General features: G+C 38.0%; 1 protein-coding gene across 2 annotated transcripts; it reads right to left on the bottom strand.

The window, feature by feature from the left end:
• Positions 1-821: 821 nt before the first annotated feature.
• On the bottom strand, positions 822-24,748 carry dpy19l1l (dpy-19-like 1, like (H. sapiens)). 2 transcript variants are annotated; one of them, XM_008430927.2, is made up of 23 exons: positions 24,517-24,748; positions 24,337-24,414; positions 23,896-23,920; positions 23,714-23,801; positions 21,587-21,724; positions 20,804-20,924; positions 18,308-18,401; positions 18,056-18,113; positions 17,671-17,762; positions 16,467-16,566; positions 14,246-14,323; positions 11,857-11,943; positions 11,681-11,740; positions 9,643-9,723; positions 9,265-9,366; positions 7,740-7,811; positions 5,736-5,815; positions 5,599-5,623; positions 4,701-4,820; positions 3,794-3,968; positions 3,587-3,686; positions 2,235-2,360; positions 822-2,161 (listed from the first exon to the last, which is right to left on the bottom strand). In XM_008430927.2, exons 1-23 carry the CDS (start codon positions 24,542-24,544, stop codon positions 1,999-2,001), a joined length of 2,091 nt encoding a protein of 696 aa, XP_008429149.1. In that variant the 5' UTR covers positions 24,545-24,748; the 3' UTR covers positions 822-1,998. The 2 variants fall into 2 exon arrangements, with proteins under 2 accessions (XP_008429149.1, XP_008429148.1); XM_008430926.2 differs by having other exon boundaries at positions 24,337-24,748.
• Positions 24,749-26,040: the final 1,292 nt, after the last annotated feature.

The following is a 26,040-nucleotide window of genomic DNA, read 5'->3' as shown; positions in this document are numbered from 1 at the left end:
TGTTACTTGAAATATGATCAAATTGAATGAAAGATGTGGGAAATTCAGATCTTACCCTGATTTCTTGGAGGACTGATTTTTCATCACCGGAGCAGAAGGTCTTTATGGTTTGACTTGGTTTGTCACAAAACTTTCTTCCACCTTTTCATCATCCAATCACATCTCACCGTCTAGATAATCCTCTTTTATTTCTGTAAGTTCAACTGCACTTGCAGATTACCAGAAATTGTTTGTTAATATTTACTGGCCTCTCAGTCCAAAGAACCGCATTTGGGACTGAAGTCCGTTTTTTGGCCTTTCAGAAATGTTCTGTTTGTCTTTACCCATCAGTGCTAATCTCACTTAGTTTATATATTGAAATGTAACATTTATGCTGACATTCTGGAATTACTTTTTTAAATATAAAATGAAACCTATTTAAAATATTTGTTGTTTAGTGATGTAAAATCTTGTGGTTATATGGCATGGCTTTTTAACATAAAATTGGTTTTGCCTCATAATTACATTCTAGATATCTAAACATTTACTTTGACTAGACAAAACTACATTGTGACAATCTTGAATAGTAATTTAAGGATCTGCATTTAGATTCTAACTAGTAAGAGTAATAATTCAAGATCTCTTCAACTACATTTTGATAAAATGTCAAAATTCCTTTCATAATATCTCAAATAACAATTTGTAGAAACGACCTCCAGCTAAAAGCCTGAGGAGATGCAAAAGTTTATTTTTGTTAACTTTGGAACTGTAAAATCAAATTGAGCCTTTAACATTCAGAATATGTCCAAATGAAAAGGCAAAAATTCGACGTGGTTCTAAAATGGTGTCAAACTGTTCATATTTACATCTTTATTCAGCAAATTTGTCAAGTTGAGGCTTTTTTTGAACATTGTTCTAAAACTAAATTATGCAGACTAAAACATCACAAATGTTTGGACATGATTTAAACATGGAGTCTATTTGGGAGCCAACAAGGGAACGTTTTTCATTCTACATCAATGCTACAAATGGACCAGAGCTGATGCAGAACTGAAGTGTTTTTGGTGCTTTTATAAAACCGCATCTATGCTTTAAACAGTCTGGACCAAATTGCTGCTGTTGTGGCTTCAGTTAATTACCCACAATCCTGTGCTGCACCAGCCCAGTTTTACTTAGCACTGCAGTGCTAATGCCGGTACTTTGAGCCTCTCTACTCTAGTAAAGACACGTGTAAGTTAAAGTACCCTGAATATGCAGCTTTAATAACAAGACTTCCTTTGGCAACAAACAATAATTCAAGAAACACAATATGAACCATTTTAAAGGCTAAACATCGGTATTTTACAAAACAAGCATATAAAAAGTTGTACCAGGGCAGTTTGAAGATATATTTACATTTTTTTACCATTTTCGTCCCTAAAAAAACTTCCAGATTACAAGTTGCAAGGGCTCTTTTCTCATGATAAACTGTCTAGATCATTCAACACTGTATGATATGTATTAGATTTAAAAAGCCTCCAAACACAGACATCCTAAAATCTTGAAGTTGCATAAAACTGCTCACAGAAATAAATTATAAAAATACTGTACTACAGAAAAACCTTTTCACTGTGCATAACGATAGAGGAAATTAGCTTTTTTTTTGTCAAGTTTGCAAACGGTATTGCTTCACAGTATGTGGACATCACCGACAGTTTCTGACTGAAGCGACACTTATAAGGTTAAAAATGTAGGAAGGAGAATAGAGATGAATCCTTTAAAACAAGGAATAATCGTACCGGAGCCAAAGCAACAAGCTAAGTGAGAAACAGTGATACTTTTTGGCTTCCTCATAGATCCGGACATGGACACAGTGACGCTTCTGTATCAGAAAAAAATACTGGAAAGTCACAAATACTGGGCTGTGAGGGCAGCGACTCAGGCTGGATTTACCACAGGTGTGGGAAGAAGAAACAGAAGTGTGAAACCAGGATAAAAAAGTTTGCTTGAATTTGGTTTGGTCCCGTCTCCCCAGAGCTGTTATCTCAGATCTTTGGGGACTTCGAGAACTTTGTAGACATCGTTGGAAAAGACAGTGGTGAAGTACGGCCACGGGTCGTTGGACATTTGAGTGCAGAAGGGAGTTTTCCCGACGTTGTCGGGGTCCTCTACGTCCCAGATCTCCGGCATGCTGCACCCGGGCCTGAAGAACAGAGACAGGGATGAAGACGAGCCCACAGCCCTAACCAGAGAGGAGAGGTCTGGGCTGGGCTTACCTGGTTCTCCTGGTGCACCAGGAATCCTCCAGGATGAAGAAGTCCACCCCCAGCTTCATCAGGTTTCGTTGAACTGTTTCACCAGACATGCGACTGTACATGGAATAGACCAGCTTGGTTCTCTCCCTGTGAGGAAGCATGGATTTAAACGTTACCGTTAACAGAGTTTACACACTGTTCCCATGGCAATATTCATGGCAATATTCAAGGTAACTTTTCTAGCTTTTCCAGCACTACATTTGGAGACAAAGGCAAAACAAATGAATGAAAACGGTTTCAATTCACCATTAAATCATATAATTCATTACTGTTTTTAATTGGGATGCACCGATCTGCTTTTTTCACTTCCGATGCCGATGCAGATATCTGAGGTTTAGTATCGGCTGATTCTGGTTCCGATATACAATAAACCGTCCTGAATTGACATGCTTTCCTTTCCTTTTTAAAACACAAACATAAATGTATTGAATTTTGAATTTATTTGATAACTTTGCAGCGATACAGCACACTTAAATTATAACTGACATAAAACAAAAAAAAAAGTTTAGTCAAATTTAGCTTCAGACAGTGAGACAAAAAAATTTGCATGAAAATATCTGGTTTCAACTGCAAATAACTTAAAATTAGGCTTTTAATCAAACATGAAGTTACTTTATTAAAAAGCTGTGCAGCTTGAAAATAAAGGACTTTCAGAATCAGGATCAGTGTTTATTGTCATTCAGAAGCACAAAGAAATTTGCTTCAGTACCGGCCGTCCAGAAAAAGACAAACAACATGAGACCGGGGTAGACGGGCGCCTGAGGCTGCAGCCACCATGCAGAAATTAAAAACTTTCCAAACCATGAACACCTCTAAATGAAACTCAAACATTTTCGAGGATTTCAAGTAAGGGTGCACTGATTTATCGGCCAGCCAATTTATCAGAGTCAATTTCTTGAATTTTTGGAGATCAGTGATCGGCCGATGCTTACATGCGAAGCAGATCTTATCCACCCGTCTCATCTACCTCAACAAAGGCCTAAAACTCTCTTCTGTTTTCCTGTGGCAGGTTTGACTGATAAACCGACCCACCAGGTCACATGTACAGTTAACAATAGTCGCCAACTCAGCAACCTTTTTGAAATAATTAGTGACATTTCAGACAAAAAATTTAAATTGGCTAAAATTGGAAATGGTAGGTCAGGATCGGTAATCGGAGATCGGCCAAAAAAATTGCAATCGGTGCATCCCTGATTTCGAACCCTGCATTAAAAGCTGACCGCTGCCCATGGATCCATGAAAACAGCTCAGAAACATGAAAATGTGTTCTTTGTGATCATGAAGTGTGAAAAACTCATGGCAGCTGAACTGACCTGAGACCAGCGTCTTCGTAGTGGGGGTGGTTGACGATCGGCCGGCCAGCAGAGAGCTTCACGCTGGCCATGGTGGGCATGGCTCCTGCAAACACCGAGTCTACACACAGAACCAGTGGAACCAGTTAGCAACAGAGCTGCTGTATGTGTCAAAACGAGATTTTCAGAGTGAATTTAGTTGTATTTCTTGTGAAGCTGTTGACTCACCGGGCTGGGTGTTTTCCTGGATCCAGTCCAGCAGCTCCTCCTGCGGCAGGTTGCTGAACTCTCCAATGATGGCCCACTGGGCCTGCAGGTTGGCCACCCCCTGTATGGCCATCATGCCCAGCACGGTGAAAACTGCAGCCTGTTGCTTGAACCTCTCACCGATCCAACCAAACAACTGGGGAAGGGATGGAGATTTGATGACATGCAGGTGGCGTTTTAAAAAAAAAATACTTCTTGCAGTTATGAAATTCCCAAAGTGAAATGAGTTTAGCTCATAGACACAGACACAGAAAGTGTTAATTTTGATTACTGTAGCTTACAGCTAATGTAAAAATGTGGTTTGTTATATCGTAACTCTACATAAGGCCAATGAAAAATGTCAGGCATAGTCATGTTCCGTACAATATAAGTTTACAAAAAGTGTTCACAGTCCTCCCAATGTTGTGGTTGTCAATTTTGCTTGGGCACCTTTTCCAATTACAGTTTTTCCTTCCACTTGACTTTCCATTAAAATGCTTGTATACAGCTCTCATTGAAAAAGCAAGTGTGTCCATGACTGTCCTTTTTTACAATTGTACACAATTTATGATTAAAACTACCAAAAATAGTATTTTGGTTTTTCAAAATATCTCCGATCGTCTCAAATTATGAATGCAAGATGCAGATGAGCAGTTGAGTTTAAATATATTTAAATATATTGAAACCTGTGTTGGAGCAGGACAGGAAAGCACAAAATATCAAGAAGGCGGCGCTTCCAGAGTGTCGTCAGTGACTCCGTTAAGTGTGACACAATTCCCACATTACTGTGTTTATTTAGTTTTATTTTACTGCATCTGAGGGCTCGTATTGTTCCAATCAGTCAGTGTTCTGGGCTCAGCTTGTCGTGTCTTTGGGGGTTGAGGCCCACCTGTCGGGAGCAGAGCAGTGACGCCATGATGCACATATGCGGAGTGAGGAAGAGCTTCAGGCGCATGATGAGGATGGCCAGGACGGCGAAGGCCACCAGCTGCAGGCTGTGGTACACCAGCTGCACAAAGACAGAGAAATGGATGAGTTTACGCAGACATTCACAACTTCTCACGCTTCCACAGCACACAAAATAAAAAAGACAGAGTTTTCAGACACTCTGTGAACAGGAGCAATATGTATTGGGTGTCATTCATATTTTCTGTAAAGGTTTAATGGAACAAAATGCAAAAACAAACTCCTGACAACAAACAACTTCCTATTTGTGAGCAAACAAATGAATCAATAATAATAATTCAGATCTTTACAGCAGATTTTAGAATAACATGAAGGTTAAAGGTTACATAGGCTGGTTTTTCATTTCATTGTGCAGATCTTCTATTCCAAAAACATGAAATCTTGCCAAACATTCTTAGTAAACTTAAAATATAACAAAACTAACTTGACACCAAGGAGCTTATACACACAAAAAGACTTTTTCTCACCGTTATAAAGGTTATATTGAAATTAGCATTTGTAACCCAACTCATGTGTCACTGTTAGTACTGCACAAAAAAAATAAAGCCATTATGTGAGGAATTTGCTGCTGGTGGGTGAACAGGGTTACAGAAAATTACACAAGACAGCTGGGAGAGGGATGAAGAAAGGAAGGATTTCACAGCAAAAGACAAACTGCTTTTCATGTCTGGGTAGAGACAAGAGGGATGAAAATCCCTTAGAGACAAAACCGACTGCAAAGCAGAGGAGAAATATTCTGAAATCAGAGGAACAGTGAAGCCGATGGCATCTGGATCAATTTATTCTCTATTAAAAAACATAAAGGAACTTTATTTCCTTACCTCTCCTTTTGCAGCTACATCGGACCTGCAGCACAAAACAGGTGAACAGAAGAGACAAAATTATTAATTAGAAAAATAAAAAGACTATCTAGAATATTTTTAAACAAAAACAAAAGCATAGAGAAGGAAGGAGTCACCCTGTGAATTCATCTTCGTCCTCCATGTTTGGAGACGTTTTTGCTTTTTGTGTCAGAGTCCGAATCAGATCCTGCACCGTCTGAGGAGGACAAATTAGGATTAGGGTTAAAAGCAACGGCTGTTGGATTTTTAATGTCATCGCTGATTTTTTTTGTTTTGTTTTTAGTGTTAATGCCCCTGTAACTGCTTGCTCATGTACTGCCTGCTGTGCTCTGCCAAAAATGATTCATGTATTCTTAGCTTAGCGTGGGCTGGGCATAATAAGATTAAACACCAAATATTTTTTCTCTCTCACATTTTTCAGCAAGAAAAATCCTTGCAATAATAGATACTTTCTTTGCTTCTCAGTTTAGTGAGGGAAAAAAGGTGTAAAAGCTGCAGGGGAGAAAACATTTTCATGTAGATTTCTCAAACTGAAGCGATGCCACCGGCTTCCTTCATCCCAGCAGTTCGGTTTGGTTGTCTGCAAGCAGCTTCGTGTTTCCTGCGTGAAAAGAGCTCTGAGGTTTAAAAAGAGATTTCATCTTCATGCCTGACAGCATGCAGCGCTGCACAGAGCAGCAGCGGGTTTGTAGTGAAACCTCCTGACTGTCTCAATGTTTAATTCATGATGCCACATGCAGGGAAATTCAATAAGCCTGAAGAGAAGTGCTTAATAATCCATAATAATCTCAGTGACTTTGCAGAAGATTTTAGCTTCCTTTGGTGAGAGTTTGTTCACTAATTAGTTTTAATAAAGGAGATATTACACACATAATCTAGCAAATATACAGCAGATGGTTTGTCTGCTGCAGCAACGATGATCAGGATAGAAAGAGTCAATGCAATCCGTTGGCTTCCTCGGATATTCGGCTGTTTTGTTTGGAAACAAAATCATTAAAGAGATTACTTTATTTAGTAATAAATAAAAAAAAAATCTGAATTTAAATTATGACTGTTGGATAAAAAGAAAACCCAAAATTCTGTTTATCAGAAAATTTGTACAGTGCCACAGAAAAAGCTTTGTGATGTATCGAAGAACATTAATGGAGAGTTAAGTGGAAGGAAAAACTGCCACGCCATGCAGATCCAGTAATTCATGCAAAAAAAAGGCACAACAAGGTGTTGAATATATGTATGCTACAGTACAGGGTCTTACTCATTTCTGTTAAAAATGCTCTTTTTTAATTAGTTTAATGTTCCGTTTTTCATTTAAGCCATAAAAATAAACATTGACAGAAAAAAAAAACACTTGAAATAAATAACTCTGTGTTTAATGAACATAGATAATATCCCAGTTTCCTTTCTTGAATATAAAAACTGAAAGAATTTAATTTGGAAATTCTTTCACTTCGGTTGGTAATTGGTGTCAAACGAACACATTTCATCCAAATCAAAGCAGCAATTAATGAATATAATCTGTCATACTATTCAGATCGATCGATGATTATTTAATCCATCTCTGCTTTCTTTAATTCACCTTCATATGCCAAGTTTTTACCAGCCTGATTCCTGCTGTTTCCTAACTGGACCTGCTCAGAGGTAAACGTAAAATAAGGAGTTCACAAATAACAATCTGTGTTTTAAAGAATCTCTTTTTATTGTAAGGCATTAGAATCAGAGCTAATCAAAGGTAGATCAGAGTCTTAAAATACGTGAAATATTGGTTCACAGACCTGATTTAAGATTAAAATAATAGATGAAGAATATATATTTACATATAATATCTGCTACAAGATAAATGCATATCAGCTGCTTTAATATAATCTGAATAAATCTTTAATGTCAAACATTTCAGGTGTAATATATTTCTGTCAGCCTCTTGTTTTAATGATTTCTAGAAACCTCCTGAGGTAAAACTGAAAGCTTTAGCTCATCACTCTGAGCTTTATTAGTTCAGATTATTAAAATGTACTGAGGGAAAAAAAGAGCCCGACTTGGAGTGAAACAAATAATTAAAAGTCAAGGTTTTTCCTAATAGGACTATATATTAAGTTTTACTTATTTTATGTGAGCAAACTCACCTTGCTTGCAATGAGCGCAACAACCAGCATGTTGACGGGCAGCAGCAACGTCTTAAGGTAACGAACCGGCGTCTGAGGGAGAGAAAGACAGAGAGAGACATTTTTATCAAGTGAAAAACTTGATCTTTATCCAAAATTCAAAGATTTTTGAGTTTATTGATGAATTTGGGTTTTTAGTAATTTATTTGCATCGTTCATCGAAACACATCTCCACTGATGTTGGATCAGGGGTGTCCAAAATGTGGCGCTGGGGCCATTTTCTGCCCTTGGAATGATTCTATGCGGCCAGTGTCCACAGTTTAACGAGACAGATTTATTTTACCAGACTGCTGATGGTGATGTGCTCAAAACAAATTAAAGTTACATTTTTGTAGATTAAAAAAACATAATGCAGAAAAATGAAGTCTTAAAATTGAAAACTTAAGCAGCAACACAAAATATAATTTCTTTAATAACCACATTTCTAGCTTTCTTTTCATTTTTATGATGCATAGCACCACAAACAACCTGTACATTTTACTTAAAAGTAGAATTGGGTACACCATTTGACTAAATATCAGGATTAAAAACGGACCTGTATCATTTTCTTATAACCTAGAATACATCTAAAATTATGTACAGAATCTGTCTGTATGAAAACCAGGTGAGGAGGTTTCATTTTAATATTGTGTATTTATTTTTTTTCTTTGCATTTTTCACAACATACAAATGAATACATAAATAAATAAATAAATAAATAAATAAATAAATAAATTGTAGCCCATGATTACTTTTAACTTGACAGTTTGTGACCCCTGTGTAGAAATGCTTGGACTGTGACTGCATATGTAACTTTCAGTCTTCATGTATTGTTTTGATCTTGTGTGAATTTGAGTAAAAATAAGCAACAAATCCAAGCTTGAGGAGATGATTGTTTTTTTTTTAAATAAATCATTGTGGTTTGTATTGTAGAATCATTGGAGGTGCAAAGAAGTCAAAGGAAAATTTATAAAAGCTGTTCAATAAATAATCTGAAATAAGACAACAAAGAAAAAATATTTTTTTTTACCTCTATATAACAATGAAATAACACAAAGTACATTAAATACAGATGTAAATGAAAAACACCTGCTTCTGAAATTAAGAGTTTTTTTAATAATGACATCCCTAATCCACAATAATGTCAAAGTAAGGAACTACAATCAATTGCAAACATTTGCAGACAGTCAGTGTACTTTCATTCATATTCTGTTCAAGCTAAATCATTAAGTCAGGTCAGCGTGCAGCACAAAGCTCGACTGAATCAGCTGTCAAGTTCTACTGCCAGGGTTTTTATTCCCTGTCGGCACAGATCTGGTTCCATCTGAACTCTGACACAAAGCAGCGGGAGTTTCAACATGTCTGACATCTAAAAAGAAACCAAGTGACATTTTAAAAGCAATTTAGACTTTCATTTTGGATGAAAGGACTTGAATGCGACTCTTATGAGATGTTCAGAAAGACGAACGTGAGCTCTGCTGACAGAAAACAATTTGGTTTGACTTGCCTCAAACTCCATGAAGTCGAATTCGGCAGCGCAGGTGTACATCAGAGTGTGGAAGTCTTTGTAACTCGTGAATTTGGACTTGATCAGTCCACTGATGTGAGCCTGGAAAAAAATAAAAACACAAAGTGCCAATTCTGCCCTAACATGGAACCAACATGTGGTTTAATACTTTCAGTAGGTTTCAAAATGTTCAGAGTGGCTTAATTTAACTATTTCTGACATCAAGTGTTACAGTTTTACTTGTTCCTACTTATTGTTTCTTACAATGTTTAAACATGAACATTCTCTGAAAATACTCTAATCTTTTAATGTAGAGTTAGAATATCATCATCTCATGGAAAAGTGGAAGCATTAAAACATGAAACCTTGGTATCTTACATCATCAGAGGCACCAAACACAGAGGAGAGCAGAAATTTGAGCAGAACTGTGGAGCCAACCCAAGCCAGTCCCTGCATCACCTGTCGATGAAAACATGAATTATTTTTCAAGCAATCAAAGCCTCTCTGTAAAAAGCAACAAGAGCAAGCTAATAAATAATTTACTATAATTACAAATTCTATCCTAAATGCTATCTGCATCATTTCACCTCCCACTCGTTTGATTTTGCGTTTCATCACACAAGCGTTGGCTGTGAGCAACAAAACACACCAAAAGAAAAAAACTCTGTGAATATTAAACAAGGCCTATAAACAAATCCACAAAAATCACAACAAATTAAAAAATATACACAAAAAGAGTCAGACAGATGAGAACCAAAAGTAAAGCCTGAGCTGAACAGTCATTTTGAAGTAGGGATTGACTTAAAAAACTGTTTTGAAATTAAAAAATTGTTGCAGAAAAAACACTTGTCTAACCCAAGTCTAATTATTACCAGCACATTTCATTAAATATGCTGCAAGAAACATGGAGACTCCACACAGAAAGGTCATCCAAACCCAGCAGCCTCTTACTGCGAAGCAACAGTCCTAACGAGCATGCAGCCCTTCAGCTGCCTTTACAGATTTTCAACAACATTTTGTATTTATAGATGTTGTGACTTCCTGCATGTAGTGCTTGTATTTGCACTAAATCACAAGGCAGATATTTATATCAGTGCTTTTTAAATACGGTTTTTATATCCTTTCCAATCTTCTACCAGAAGGAAGCAAAAGTTTAGAGATTTACACAAATATTTAGTAATAATGTGTCAATTTTTTAAATTCATTTTATTGCATTCACGCTAATGTAAATGAATACAATATTCAATTTGAGTTAAAATGTTCATTAGGGGAAAACATGCTATGACATAGCAGGAGTGCCACAATTAATGGCACGCCTACGTCATCCCTAATTTTACAGGTAGAAGAGATTTTTTTTCATTTCTTATTTTATGATGTCATGCTTATGGCTCCCAGGGCCTTTGAGGAAAAACTTGATCCCAACAAAAGTTGTTTTTAAAATATTTATTCTATGTTTCACATCAGATCCACCTTGAGAGTCTCTTTCTCCAAAACTCCAACTTACAATTTATCTCTGTCACACTATTGAATATTTGCCAGATTTCTTTTAAAGGGAGAACATGCAAACTCTATGCAGAAAGACCGGGGCCGGGAGATTAAACTAATCTCCCGGCCCCGGTCTTTCTGCATGGAGTTTGCATGTTCTCCCTGTGCATGGTGGGTTTTCTCCGGGTTCTCTGGTTTCCTCCCACAGTCCAAAAACATGACTGTCAGGTTAATTGGYCTSTCCAAATTGYCCCTAGGTGTGAGTGTGTGTGTGCATGGCTGTGTGTCTCTGTGTCGCCCTGTGACAGACTGGCGACCTGTCCAGGGTGACCCYGCCTCTCGCCCGGAACGTTAGCTGGAGAGGCACCAGCAACCCTCCCGAACCCACTGAGGGACAAGGGTGTAAAGAAAATGGATGAATGGATGGATAGATGAACTCATGTGACACTATGCAAACACTCTGTCTGCACTGCTGAAGGTTAGCCTACTGTGGAATGCCAGCTGCTCAAAACTGAAAGTAAAACTGAAGGCATGAATTATTTTTTGGTTAACACAACCTTATCACTTTGGGGGGATTTAAGAGCTTTTAGATTGTATTCCTAATTTGTCATTTTGCTCTTTAAATTTTAAAAAAGGAATGCATAAAAAGTGAATGACTGAATTTTAAATCCTTAACTCTAATCCTCATGCAGTATTCAGAATTTAAGTGCGTTAAACTAGAGGTTCATAAAAGTGGACAGTAAGGATATGATAACTGTTACCAAAGACCTGATATTATCAAATAATTTTGCATTTGTGAAGGAAACTTAACAACTTCAGCTCTTCTGTTTGTTCTTTTCTCTGCAAACACAAAATAGTAACATCTAAAGTATCGCCACAGTACATGCTTGAAATGATGCGTGAAAAACAGTGTTAGGTTATTTCTTCTCACCCAGAGGATAACACCATGTTTGAACACCTGAATGAATTGGTTCCTTAAAGCAATGATGACCTAAACAGAAAAAAGACAATTAAATGCTGGTTTGAATCCGTTTCTGTAAAAACACATAGATTCTTACAAGAACATCTTAAATTGATGTTTGCATAAAAAGAACTTCAGAAACTCACCCAGATGGAAATGAGCGAAGAGGCGTAGAAAGACGTGAGGAGCATGGAGTTCCCAAACATCAGGACGAAGCAGACGCCGAGTGTGATCTGAGCAAAACGGAGAACAAGTGTTTTCTCTCAGTGTGAAATCTGTAGCTTTATGTTTGCAAATGATCTGTGTGATCACATAATAACACTTAGAGGCTGACAATGACAGTGATCTCATACAGTATCACTTTATTAATGCACCCTTAGGGAAATCAGCCTTGCAGCCAAATGAAAAACCAACATCACAATCACTCTATATGAATGGCAACAACAGAAATGGAGACACAAGGGAAAACATCAGACTAAAATGACAAACCAATTATAGCTCATCGTATTTTAAATTTGCCTGAATAATAACAGTTTGCTTTATGCTTTATTTTATTCAACTTTCTTTAAAAGATTTTTGTGGCACATCAGGTGACATTAGATCAGAGACTTTGTCTGCCACCATCACTACTGTCTCTTTACTACATCCTCTACTAGTTTCAGTCGTTTCCTTTGGTCACAGAGAAAAAAGCAAAATAATATCTGTGTCTGAATACAGCGGCAGTGTGGCCTGGGATATCTGCATTAAGTGATAATAATAGATCTAACCAATGCATTAAACTGGGAATTCGCAGCCACAAGCAGAAAATAATCCCATTCAACAAAGTCTTAATACTTAATCCCAGTGAAGTGTAGAAAACCGAATTCCTCTCCATTGTGCAGACGTTGATCACCAACTGGGGTTTCTTAGGATTGAGGGGCTTTTCAGCTGTTGCCAGTCGGTATTTGATAAAGCAGTGTAGGATTACTGTAGCAGGTTTTCAAAAAGGGGAAAGCTGTTCACACACAGAGGTACGCTTTGGGCCTCTTCGTTAAAGTGCCGCAGCCAACATGGCTGTATGACATGCATGACAACAGTGACGGTCACCAGAGCCCAAAGGAAAACCTGTGGGAGGCGGCGGAGTCTCATCATGGTGGTGCAGCAAAGGCATGATCCAATTAAGCCCAATAAATCAATTAATCGCATGATAAATTAAAATTATTTCCATTTGGACAACAGTCGTTAAATAGATACTCCCCTTTAATATCGTTTAGAAGCAGGCGTGTTGAGAAACGCTGCAAACATTTGACACAGAGTAGTTAGTTTGCACTACCTGCCACTTTTGCCTGTTTTCCTGGTCTAAGCTAAATGATCATTATTTATTGAAATGTAATTTTATTTACAGAGACTTCACAATCCATTTTAGTTGATGCTGTTCTGTTGTTTTGTTTATTTATAACGTCTTCCTGATGCAGAGTAAAATGTCTTTTTTTAATCTTTGAGTGGGTGAACTCACATTAATATGTCACTTTTCTTTGTTACAAACATTATTGTTACATTAGTTGAAAACGATCTCAAAATGGCAATATTATTTTTTATCACAATAACTTCTGGGACAGTTTATCAGCCATCAAAATTTGCCTGGTTTGTTTCTATGGGTCCTTTCTCTTGGTTTGGGTTCTGTTATCATGAAATTTTATTGTAAAAATCAACATTTGAATGTCTGGTAATGTTGCATTTAAAAGAAAACTGATACACACGTGCTTTATTTTAAAAAAACATCCAGAAAGGAACAATATTTCAATTATTCTCAGATTTATTATCATAAAAGCTAAGCATTTAGATCAATTTATATTTATTTCCTTCTAAGCAGTCAAAAATTGCTGCTTTTTCCTGCCAATTTATTATATAAACCAAACACCTAGGAGGGTAAACACTAACCATTTTATGCACTACATGCAACTCTGCATGTGGTAGAGGACACACACGTCAAAACTGTGTCACTTCTATTTCAGTAGACAAAGCCAAAGTCATCGCCAAGCTCTCTAAATTATGCACAGCCATATGCCTTCCCGTCCCAATCTTCCCGTAAAGGAGCTTCTCCTTATCTGCGGCGGCCACAGACTGCAGCTGAGAGCCAGGCAAGCCGAGGATTAGGGCGACAGGAATGTGGACCAGAGGAACAAACGGTCGCATTCCCGTATGTTCTGAGTTTATTGTGGCAAAAGGAAACTGTGCATGAGCAGTGATACTGTTAATGTCATAGAAACCCATCCCTGTGTCTGCCGGTTCTGTTCTCCTGTCTTATGTGATATTCTTTCAGCTAACACTTCCAGAGATAACACAACATGTCACACCTCAGAGGTAATCAGCTGGGAAAAGGTTTGTTTTATGCAAAATACAGAAATGCTTTCCTTCATGCCTGTATTGACAAATCCAAGCTGTCAAGGTGCAGAATTGAGTTGCAAAGGAGGAAGCATAACCATCAACATGTTTACTGATTAATCATTAATCAGATGTTTACTGATTAATGTACTACATGTAGGTCTGCTGTACCATGTGAGTGACCAGGATGGACTGCATTTTAGCAGCAGCAAGGTAGCCCAGGATGTAGGACGCAAACAGCGAAGCCACCTGGAACACAGAGAGCAGAAACCTTAGGAAGGAAAACCTGCAGCATGTCAGAGGAAACATCATTTCAACGTAAAGGAACAGCTTCTAGTACAGTAGACTCTGGATTTAAAATAGAAAAAGACCTTTAAATAAAACCATCTTTTATTCTAGAAGGACAATCTCACTCTGAAAAAACCCTAAACGCTTTATTTGCTGAAATGTATACAAATTTGGATAATTCTGGCATTACTTCTTGTTCACCTGGGGTGTAAATATGATGTAACACAGAATCCCATTTCTGTTAGCAACCAAGACAAGAGACAACATGCATTCAAGTAAGTCTGAGCCTCATAAACCAGAAATAAAACAGCTCCTCATCTTAAAATTACTCGCATCTTTAAAAGTTTAAAACAACTCAAGCTGTGACAAAGACTCTTACAGCTCTTTCTCTCTTGAATCGCTGAGAAAATTCATCCATCTGTGGAGATTACGTTGGTTGTGTTGGGAAAGCAAAGGGATAAATGTAGTTTTAACAGCAGAAATCTCTTAACAATCAAACTAATTTATTGTTTTCACTGTGAAATTATGCTAATGAATAAAAGATAAATATGTTTTAATGATCACAGAGGTGTCAGGTGTCATGTAGACATTTAACATTATGCCATTGAGACATGAAATTCTCAGGATGAAAAAACAAACTCAGAGGTATCTGACCCAGCGCTAACAGAGGCCTGGGATTTAGAAGTACTATATAAAAAAAAAACCCTGCAAGAGAAACACACACACACACACCCACCCACACACACACACGATCAAGGACATGTTTCCAAGGATGCATTGCAAAGGATGCAAATCGGTTTAAGCTGTGAATGCAGGGAGTCAGGATGAAACAAGACGTAGTGAGAAGAGGTTTGGCTACTTCTTTGCTTCTTTTTCAAACTAATTTCCACACGTTGGGCGATGAATTAGATACAGTTGGGCTGCAGAAGAAAAAGGGCTTGGTGGAAACTATAACTCATACAAACAGAGCAATTTCACACTTTTTGAGAGTCTGCTGAGAATAAGAGCAGAGGAGTGGATTCTAAACATAGAGCGGTATCGAAAGCGCACAGCGGCTGTGTCAGATTTTGCTCAGTAGGTCTTCAGTTATGATCTGTGCTTCTGTGGGGCCGTGTTGGTACAATTAGGTTAAACCGACAGCTACACCAATCACATTCCTTAGGTTCCCATGGAAAGTTTACTCCAGGGTATCGGAGAGATCGTCCATCATTCCACACAGGATGAGCAGGGTTGCTTTCAAGCTGGATGTGAAACAGTGAATGTGATCTTTATTCTGTTTCAAAAACCTCCCAATTTTTAAGCCACAATCGACGGGAGCCTAGCAACCCTAGTGGAGATCCCACACGTTTGCTCAGCTGGTTTTACTGCTGTATGCACTGACCAGTGTTTGGTTGTTGACTTACTATTCAGAAACCACCTGCTGCATTCTTGTTGGTTGTGCAGGAGGCTCTACTTCTGCTTTTTAAAGATGTATGTCTGCGTAATTGCACGTCTGTTTGCAGCCACTTTCACATGTAAATGTTGAGTTGGGGAGCATAGCCTGCAACAGTTTACTTGGCTTTAAAGTGACAATCCGCCCTAAAAGCGCTCAAACTGAAAGGAACTCAAAAAAGGCAGAACTGAGCACTAAAATCTCTTTATCTAAAAATGAGTTTGTGCAAAAAATGTAATGGAAAATATTTTGTAAATCCCATACACCCCTCCTAACCTCTTCAAAGAAGCAAAGTCCCTTTTAGGGAATGGTTTAAATGGTTAATATCTTAACTGAAGGTGATAATTCTGCTTTAGTATAAATGTAGATTACTTGGTCCAAGAGGATGAAGCTTAGAATGTATCAAACGAGTTCAATAAAAAGCTTAGTCAGGCTTTCACTGGATGCTATTTGCAGGTGAAACAGAAGCAGGATGCAGTGCACCAGTATCTTCCTGCATGCAACCCTGAAGCGTTTTCCTGTCCTTCCCGACTCCTCTACTGTCTTCTTGCTTTGTTTCTCTCATGCTCAGCAACAGCGTTTGTCAGCAGTGTCCTTGCCAGAGTATGATGTTTGTTCCCAGTTTATATCCTTAATCTACCAGCCCTGCACACATTCTCTGTCTCTGTTTACCTGAGTGAGCAGCACGAACTGGGCGAACTGCCAGGGCAGCATGAAGCATAAATTGGAGATGCCCAGAGCGACCATGGCTGTCCTGCTTGGGTTTCGTATGCTGCAGAAGAAGAGAGAGGGAGGAGGTAAAACCATAATTCAGAGCTGAGAATCTAGAGGAGATAAGAAAAGCCGTATTAAGATGTCTGAGAAAACAGACACGTTCAATGGCCCTATTAAAAAACCCACTGAACCTTATTATGTATAATGTCACTCAGAAGAGAGAGCCTTTTCCGTTTACCGTAAAGCCGATGCAGAGCGGCTTCCTAACAGGTCTCACCCAGAACAAAGTGTTATTCACAAGATGATACGACATGACAGGATAATGTTTCACTGCGGTAAGTGCTGCAGCTCCTCTGAGAGCTTCCTTCAGAGTGTCATTTAGCTGATAACCGGAGCAGAACCTCGTTTCCTCAAAGCACAAAAGCAGTAATATAGCTATAGACTACCAACACAAACTACACAAAGGGTTTTATTCGAGAATACACTGACGGCTTAATTAGAAACATCTCGGTATTAATGAAATTATCCCTAAAAGGAGGACAATCTCCTTCGGTTTTGGGGTTTTATGTATCCAGAAGTAAAATAACATTCTGGTCTTTGCCATGTTAAATTATTTAAATCTGACCTAAAGTGTTCAAAAGCACACAACAGTCATTAAATATTCAAGAAAGACAAAGTCAAAATGGGTGGAAAGTTCAATCGGAACCAGAAGCTTGGAGAATGTGGTGGATTATGTAAGTGGTGCTGCCATAATCTCAGTTGAGAAACAGACTTTCTCCTTGAAACAAATCATATTTGCTTGTTACTTTTTTACTACAGTGAAACAATAAAGTTTCACTGTTAACATGCAAGACACAATGAACTGAAAAAAAATCTAAATATTGCTGAACTAATAAAAAAAAGGGGATGCTGGACTTTTTATAATATATAGAGATACTTCGAATGTATGGGATTGATTTAGATTATAATAATGGAGAGTAGCTTTATTAGTTTGAGGATGCAAAATGTTAAGATAGCTGTTTAAGAATGTCTGGAGATGATCATTGTAAAAGGTCAGTTGACAAAAGGAAATAAAAATCATGGTCAAATCACTGAAACGCTGTCTATGTGAGTACAGTACTGACAGGTGAGCGTTAGCATGACGAGTGATTTGTGCATTTACCGTAGGATGTAGGTGAGAAGCAGCATCTGCAGGACTAGAAATGGATACGCAAAACTCTCCCTGAGGGGTGGAGTCCACATCACACGAGTGCTCTGATTTCATACAGAAAGAAAATAAAGGACAATCAAACGGAAGTGGATTACAGTTTATGAAATTATTTAATAAGCAATGAATTTCTATATAAAAAAACAGGAAGGCAGGAAGTTTTCATGTACTGCTCTAAAAAAAAAGCTATACAATCTGGCAATAGAAAACACGTCACTTCATGCATGTTAAAAAGGAAACTGCAGCTAAGCAGATCTCTGATTTTCAAACTCTAATTTCTGCTCTGATCAGAGTGATTGGTTGGTTGTATTTTTTTAGTTGTTAAAAGAAACATACTCACTTCACCATGATTGAAGAAAAAACACAACGTGGAGACAATTCCCCCCAGTCTGCTTCCACTGGATAGATAGAAAAATAAAGAAATATATCAAAACATCAGACGAGAGATGGGAGAAGAAGTTTTCTAGTTGTTGTTTTAAATACAAAGAATGGCCAAAAACAGAAAACAAATTATCACTCGACACATAAATTGGCATAATCTTTGCTTTTCTCTGATGCTGCAGGGCAGAGCTGAGGGCAAACATGAACTCACCTGAGGTAAGTCCCATAAATAAAGAAAATGCTCATCATTGCGCCATTCAGCAGGAAGACACAGGCTACGTAGAAATATGCCGGGTCGCCCAGTCCTGATGTGTGCCAAAAAAAAAAAGAAACAGAGTCACATTTTACAGTCAACAGATTCATTTGCAGCTAAAGGATGTTTGGCAAGTGGGCAGGAAAAACTACTTCAAGCTCAACTGCTGACATTTTCAGCTCTGTAAGATCAGAAGCTCCTCAGGTTGGTAAAATTAGGTCAGGCACATATAGCTCACAAAAAAAAGATAATATACCTGAGGTGCTCTGCTTTTCCCATGAGGAAACTCTGCTTCACTGCTGTGGATGTTTTGGTTACTGTACATCTGTTTTTTAAATATTTCATTCACCAAAAAATTACACAATTATACTTTCAGTTTGCAAGTTAATATTGCATTTTATAGCTCCTTCAGAAAAAATAACCTGATTTTAGAAGGTTTGCATCAAGATTTCTGGACAAGTTGTTTCTACCAAGCGGCGTATTTGGAAGAAAGTGCCTTGATTAGATAAGACTAAAACTAATCAATCTGTCAAGTTTATTTGTGTAGCACATTTCCACAACAAGGACGTTCAAAGTGCTTTACACCATAAAACATAACAGAGTAATGAATCATGAAACAAGCAATAAACACATTTTGTCAAATGCCATTATCAAAATCAACAAGCAAATACACAATTTTCTGAGATACAGGGAGCCAGCAAAAGGATTTTAGAAATGATAGAGATGTTGTTCCTGGTTTTAGTGAGAACTTGAGCAGCTGGAGCTCAAGTTCTTTTATTTGTTGATTTTATGTGACTTTATTTGTAGAAAAAGACTTCAGATCACCCTGACAACACCATCCCCACCATGAAGCATGTTGGTGGCAGCATTGTACTAGGAAAAACTAGCTGGAGTCAATAGGAGGTGGATGGACTTAAATACTGGTCAATATAAATGAATAATACAGAAAAATACAATCCTATAAGAAATCATGTAGAGCAGGGGTGCCCAAAGTCGGTCCTCGAGGGCCGGCATCCTGCACGTTTTAGTTCTCTCCCTGGTGGTAGTAACAACCTTTTCAGCTTGTCAATGTTCTTCTAAGGCCTTCTAATGGGCCATTATTTGATCCAGGTGTGTTAAACCAGGGAGAGAACTAAAACATGCAGGACGCCGGCCCTCGAGGACCGACTTTGGGCACCCCTAATGTAGAGGCTGCAAAAGACTTGAGACTGTGGTGGATTTTCTCCTTCCAGTAAGACAACAAGAAGAAACAAACAATCAGAGCTGCAATGGAAAGATCCAAGTTCAGTAATCATTACCAGTGTCCTAAATGTTTTAGAAATGCTTCTGCTTCAGCCATGCTGGAAAAATCAATGATTTACCTCCTTAATTTGTAACCCGGTTCTGCAGAGGCTGCATAGAGATGTTCGTTTGATACAGATGCTGTGAGATTCAATCTGACTGATTCTGAGACTAATTCGCAAAGACGAGTGGGTGCAATTTTCAAATTTTGATGTTTGGAAAGCTGGTAAAGATTTGTCTGCTTATACAGGCTGTTAACTCATGAGTGCTGCTTACAAATATATGTTCAACCTCACATTTCAGGAGACTAAAAATGAGCACTGTTAAAATCGGTTCCTCATAAAGCTTCTAGCAGAGTAAGAAACAAAACAGTGAATCTTATTAAGGATGCAATGACTAACAGGTTGTATGTGTGTTGACGTGATCCTTCGACGGTCTTGTGTGGCTGTGAATCACAGAAAAAACAGCAGCTGGTCTAAATATGGAGCGCATACTCACTGCTTTCTGCCGTGTCGCTATGGATTTCACAAAAATGAAAACGACGGGTGACAGTTTTTACAGGAAACGCAGGGTGGCTGTGCACCAGGTTCGTGTAAACACTGTGAAAACAGACTGTTTACAAAGGCCCTGCTGCTTGCACTAATGAGACAGAAGCAGAACAGAGACTGCAGCTGCTGACAGCAACACATTTAAATTAATTCTGAAGCTTTTCTTCATCGCTGGATGCTTCTTAAAAAAAAAAAAACACTAAATGGAAGCGGTGCTTTACTGCTGTACATTTGTTGTGATTAAACTGATTATCTTTTATTGGACAAAAGGAAAAACAAAAAAGGTTCCTCATCATAAACCACCGACAGCTGTTATCAAATAAGAAATTTTACTGGGTGATTAATTGTCCAAGAAATAATTGCAATAAAAGATAACATTGTCGTTTGGAGTCCAATGTTCTCTAACAGCATAAAAATGGCAAAACTAATTTCTAAAGACACTGGAACTAAAAGACATTTTAAATATCCAAAATAAATGAACAAACAAAAAACAAATAAAATAGACTATGAAGTTTCAAAATAAAAAGGATATAGTTTAGTGCAATGCAGCAGATTTTCTGTGTGTGTGTGTTTGAGTGTGAGAGAGAAAGGCAGCTCAGGATGGGGCTCCATGGCAACCGAATACCTTCACAGCTATCCACAGGAGTGAGTCCCTCTCCTCTGTTAATGGACCAGCACGTCTTAGTGGGGATCCCAAAGTAGCCCATAACACCTGTGTACATGCGGTACCAGCTGGCCAGTACCACCTGAGGAGAGCAAAGAGGCAGTGAAAAGCTTGATCGAACAAGACGCTTTCAAAAGGCTTTTCTCTCTCCTCTCAGAGGAATAATCGAAACAGTCTGATGGCTTTATGCTCTTAACAGGGTTCTGGGTTTCTGATACTCTTCACAGAGGCAATCATACTGTCTGAGTAATTTTTTTATTAACAATTAATGACCTCCAGTTTCCTTCAGGTATAAACAAATAGTCAGAAAGGCCAATTTTTTCTAATTATTATCACAAACAACAGAATGAAACAATCGATTTAAGTCTGGAAATGAAGAAACATTCCCATATCTGAAGTCAGAGCTTAAAACAACTGGAATGTGTTCACATGCAAATTTAACAATGTATGCAGATGATACTACTATATATTATGCATTTGCAAAATCAATATCTGAATTTACTTGAATCGTAAACAATGAATTAGAAATCATATGGCAAAGGTTTTTAGATAATAAATTAATAGTAAATACATTAAGGACAAAAAAATTGTTTCTTCACTCAAGTGAAATGTTGTATGGACAAAAATGGTTGCAAAAAGTCTTTTCAGCTAAGGTGCCAACAAGTGCTGCACCCCCAGTGAATGGAAAGAGTAATATAGAGACAATACAACATGTAAAAAATGTTGATAAAACATTAAAGTTACCTCTGGGTAGAGATTGAACCTCTTCAGCGTGTTAATGACCAGAGGATACTCGGTTAGTCGATCGTTCATGATCATGTGGAGTCCATCCAGGAACGAAGGAGCTTCGATGATGGTCTTGTAGTAGGAATAGTACAGACCCTGGATTCAAAATTAAAGATCAAGAAAAACCTATACGATAAAAGCAGGATGAACAACAAGAGAAAGTAAAACCCAACAGACTTAACCCTGAGAAAACACTCTTTTCTTTTTTTTAATGTTTACACACCAGGCTGGGGTCATCTCTGGTGTGTGTACACAAAAGTGAAAGCTGAACTTTGCTCCAACAAGACTGATTTTGTTTGGTAGTCAAATAAAAAAAAAACCTAAATGTTGGGAAATGACAAATTCTGCTGCCTTGTCATCAAAACCGACTTTTGACCTTTTCATCTTGTTGCTCAACATCCTTAATTCCCACCCTGAAAACTTACATCCGTCTGTCAGGCACAGGGCCGCTGCGATCTGAACCATCCTGTTCGTCGTGCTTAATCTGATCAGTACTTTCTAAAATCAATGTGACTACTATGTATTTATATTGCTAACATGTAATGAAGTACACATTAATTTGCTACATTGAATTATAAATGTTTCCTGGTCAGCTGAGAACTCACGATGGCAGGAATCCTCTGAACATTTATTCATTTGAGTGTTTAGATTCATATATAAAACTAAATATAGAATGACAACCTCACAAGTGCAGGACAATCTGGAACCTACGTGCAGGAAGGATTTTACTATGATTCAAGACTAAGTGCAGCAACATCATAACGAAACAAAAGAGAGAAGTACTCAAAAATGCTTCTGCAATCCGGTACAACATAAGGGATAAAATGGACATTTTTAGGATGGATCAGCTTTATTCCACAACAAATGCTACAAGCACCAGGGTTCATTTTCCGTTTGATTAGTTGCGAATACCAACCAGACTACACACAACAAATAAAAATCTCATAACACTTCCCAATAAAATGTCAACTGAGTGATAGACAGACACAAACAAACATTTTGAAAAATTGACCAGTGAATATCAGAAGAATATCAGCATGCAAACATGGTACACAGCAATTAGACTGACCTAGTAATCTAATATGCAGGGTTTTGGACAGTTTTTGTATTATATAAAGTAAAAACTTACATGCAGGTTCTGGTACTCAAGTACAATACAATAAAAAAATTTGAGAAAATTAATAACATCACACCAAATTTTGGCAATTCTCATGACGTAAAACCTTGTAAACCAACACTGACTGTATGACCAATAGCCTTACTGTCATTTGTTCATTCAGAAAAGTTAACTAGAGGCCAGTACAATAACTAGAACTTGTACTCAACAGTAAAAAGTGTGGTGCATTAAAACGACTCCTAAAAGTACCTTTTTTCCCCAAATACAACTAGTTGCTACGCATCTCTGGTTACAAACAGCACAGAAACACGTTCTCTGCTTAATTGTGTCTCATTTACTATAAAATATGAAATGACAATCTGAATTGAATCTGGAAACTACTTGGGTCTGCAAAGCTAAGTTGTGTGGCTGGACAAATGTTCCAGATCCACAGTGGTCAGCGTTTATCACTAGTGGTGGAAGGAGCAGTGGTGAACTGGTGACAGGGTCAATGGAAGAGCAAAGGCCGGTTATACGGTCCGATCCAATAGATTAGCCACTGTTGCTCAGTTTTTTTTATATATTAATGCTGGTTCACTGAGTATGGACCCTAAGGGGAAATTGGTTAAAAACATTGGTTTCTACGCAACAGCTACTTTCTCGTGCAAACCAGAGAATGATGTGACAACACATAAATAAACCTTTTCTTCCTTGAGTTTTTGGACAACATTACCAGGTATATACTTGTGTTTTCAGGAAGTTTGATACATATCATTCTGTATAATCATCTGATTCAGGATATTGCTTGGTTGGCTACCGATATCATCTGGTGTGCATGAAAAACTAAATTTTTATGTTTACTTCTCTATACACTGTAAATTAGAAAGGTGAGAAAATACACAAAGCTTTGCCAGGGTATCCATGATGGTCATATTATGCCTGATCAGTGTTTATTCAGTGATCAGGTAAAAGAGAAAGCCAATGCTTACCATTTCTGTTCGGAAAGCCATTTCCTTCTCCAGGTTGGACAGATGTGAAAAGTGTCTGTCATTCTCAAAGAGCTGAGACAGATGATGCCTAGTCACAGGAAGAGGACAAGTGTGTAAACAAGTAGCAAGTAGGCAAAACGAGTGTGTCTGTCTAACACAGCAGTGTTGATGCTGCAGCTTACCAGTGCAGATATCCAGTCAGCCCAGCTGTGGACAGAGAGATTGAAAACTTTGTGAAACGGGTGAAAATGGGTCAGTAAACAGCAAATACACAAACACTAGTAAAACCGCACAGGTCACGATTTAAATGGGATTGTTGAACCATCAGTTTACTGCTGGGTTATTATAAATGGATATCCAGGAGTGACGTTAATGTGGAAAACCTGTTAACACGTGTCCAACCGGTGAATAATGCAACTATAACGGAGCGGAAGTTATTTATGAGAGTTTATCGACGTCGACTACCGGAGAGCTAGCGCTTGCGTAAGCTAACGGTTAGCCTTGTGATGGTGAACCGAGATAATTTCCCTGATTTCCCGCTGTAACGGCACCAGTTTACCAGCGCTAGCCCCCGTTAGCTTGGGTTTTATCGGCATGCTAGCGGGCTAAAGCTCCGAACTTACCGAAAAGGACCGTGACAGCCAGGCTCCAGACCGACGGCGAAGTTAGCCCGAGCTTGTGTCCGATTATCGACAGCCCGTCTGGATGAGAGAAAGCCTTGATATCCCTGCCTGGTCGCCTAATGGTACTTTTGCTGTGGGGTGAAATATGATGAAGTGTCTGGGTCTGACCGGGACTCTTACCGGTCTGTTTCCTGGTTTTAGCCACCATGACTATGAGGAACGGAGCTTCGGGGAGCGAGCGGAAAGAGCTGAGGGGTGTGAGAGCTAAACAGCTCCACTGTCGCTCCTATCTGCCCCTCCAATCTGGTTTACTACCTGAGTGATGCTGTGACTGACTCCTCGTACAAGTGTTATTACACCGCGCCCCCTGTTGGTGGTTTAGTCGCACTACAGTAAGCGTTTAGGTGTAACCATGGCAACGTAAAGCGCAGACTCCTGTGCATCTTGTTACAGGTTACGTTTAGAAACCAAGTGCAGAAAACTGCAAACAAAATAAAAAGAAAATAACACATCAGAGAGCAGAGGTATGAAATAAAACCAATTTCAGACACAGAGAAAGTATGTAACCTACCTAAATTGATAAAGTATAATGTAAAAAATAACAACACAGCATACTTAAAAGAACAAATGCTTATGTTTTCTCATGTTTTCTTATGTTTTGTCTTTACTGATATGATTTCAAATGTAACTGAGTAACCTTATTCAAAATAAGTAAGTAAAAGTAAAAGTTCAGGTTTTGTAAACAACTTAAAGGGCAAATTAAACAAATTGTAATTACATTAATAAATTTAATTACTTTCCACCCTCATAGCAGAACCAATACATATATTTTCCATATTGTGAAGTGCTTCTACTTCTGCGTTGTCCATACAGGCAGCTTATAGTAGAGTAACATTTTTATGATTTGATTTATTTTGTTTCCCACAATGAGCCCCTGACGATTTTCGTCATAGTACCGGCAAGAATTTAAACTACTTTCACCCCTGGTTCAGTCCACTTATTTTTGATATGTGATGCACATTAATCTTCTATCTGTTAATAAGGTGGTTTGCAAACAACTTCCTAGATAACAGTATGGATGAATACTAATGCAATTTCTTTCAAAATAAAAAAAAAAAACAAGAACTATATCCCCAGATATTCATTATCCCTTTTCATATGAAGATTTATTACTAGTAAATGTATCTCCCTGTGAGAGCATTTATGAAAATCTAAGAAGAATATAAGACGTTTCCATTTGTAAAAAAAAGGAAAAAAAGAAACTAAAACACGAGGCAGTGACAAATCTGACCAGTAGGTGTCACTGCAGAACTACAATCTGTTCTTTTGCAATAGTTATGATTTTATGTTAGTTAAGTTGACATGATTCCTTTTCATAAAAATACAAAATAATGTTATTGTTTCTTGAGACTGCTGAGGTTTATAGAAACTGTTGCATTTTGTCAGAGAATTAGATCAGAAAATATGAGTTAATCTGATCTTTTTTTAAAAATATCTTGGGGAGCAGTATGTTGAGGCATGATGATGTCAAAACGCCACAAGTCCCAGAGTGGTAATGTGACTGAGAAAGTGTTAAAATAGATTGTTTTACTTAGGGTCATAGGATCAAATTCTGTGTCGAGATTGGATATCGGACATCCGATATCATTTGTTAAAAAAATGATTCGATTACTTGTTAAAAATCTATTTTTAACAAATGAAACT

The sequence above is a fragment of the Poecilia reticulata genome, linkage group LG16 (genome assembly GCF_000633615.1).
Source record: "Poecilia reticulata strain Guanapo linkage group LG16, Guppy_female_1.0+MT, whole genome shotgun sequence".
NCBI lineage: Eukaryota > Metazoa > Chordata > Actinopteri > Cyprinodontiformes > Poeciliidae > Poecilia > Poecilia reticulata.
The sequence above is the reverse complement of the archived record's forward strand: the minus strand, read 5'-3'. Positions and strand labels throughout refer to the sequence as shown.

What these genes read in the sequence shown, in the direction of transcription:
- dpy19l1l (XM_008430926.2), bottom strand. Translation starts at nt 24,544, where the DNA reads ATGGTGGCTAAAACCAGGAAACAGACCGGTAAGAGTCCCGGTCAGACC. An exon ending in GGCTGTCACGGTCCTTTTCG is followed by an intron (nt 23,921 to 24,336) that starts GTAAGTTCGGAG and finishes CTCTGTCCACAG; the next exon opens with CTGGGCTGACTGGATATCTG. An exon ending in CTTCTCACCTACATCCTACG is followed by an intron (nt 16,567 to 17,670) that starts GTAAATGCACAA and finishes CTTCTTCTGCAG; the next exon opens with CATACGAAACCCAAGCAGGA.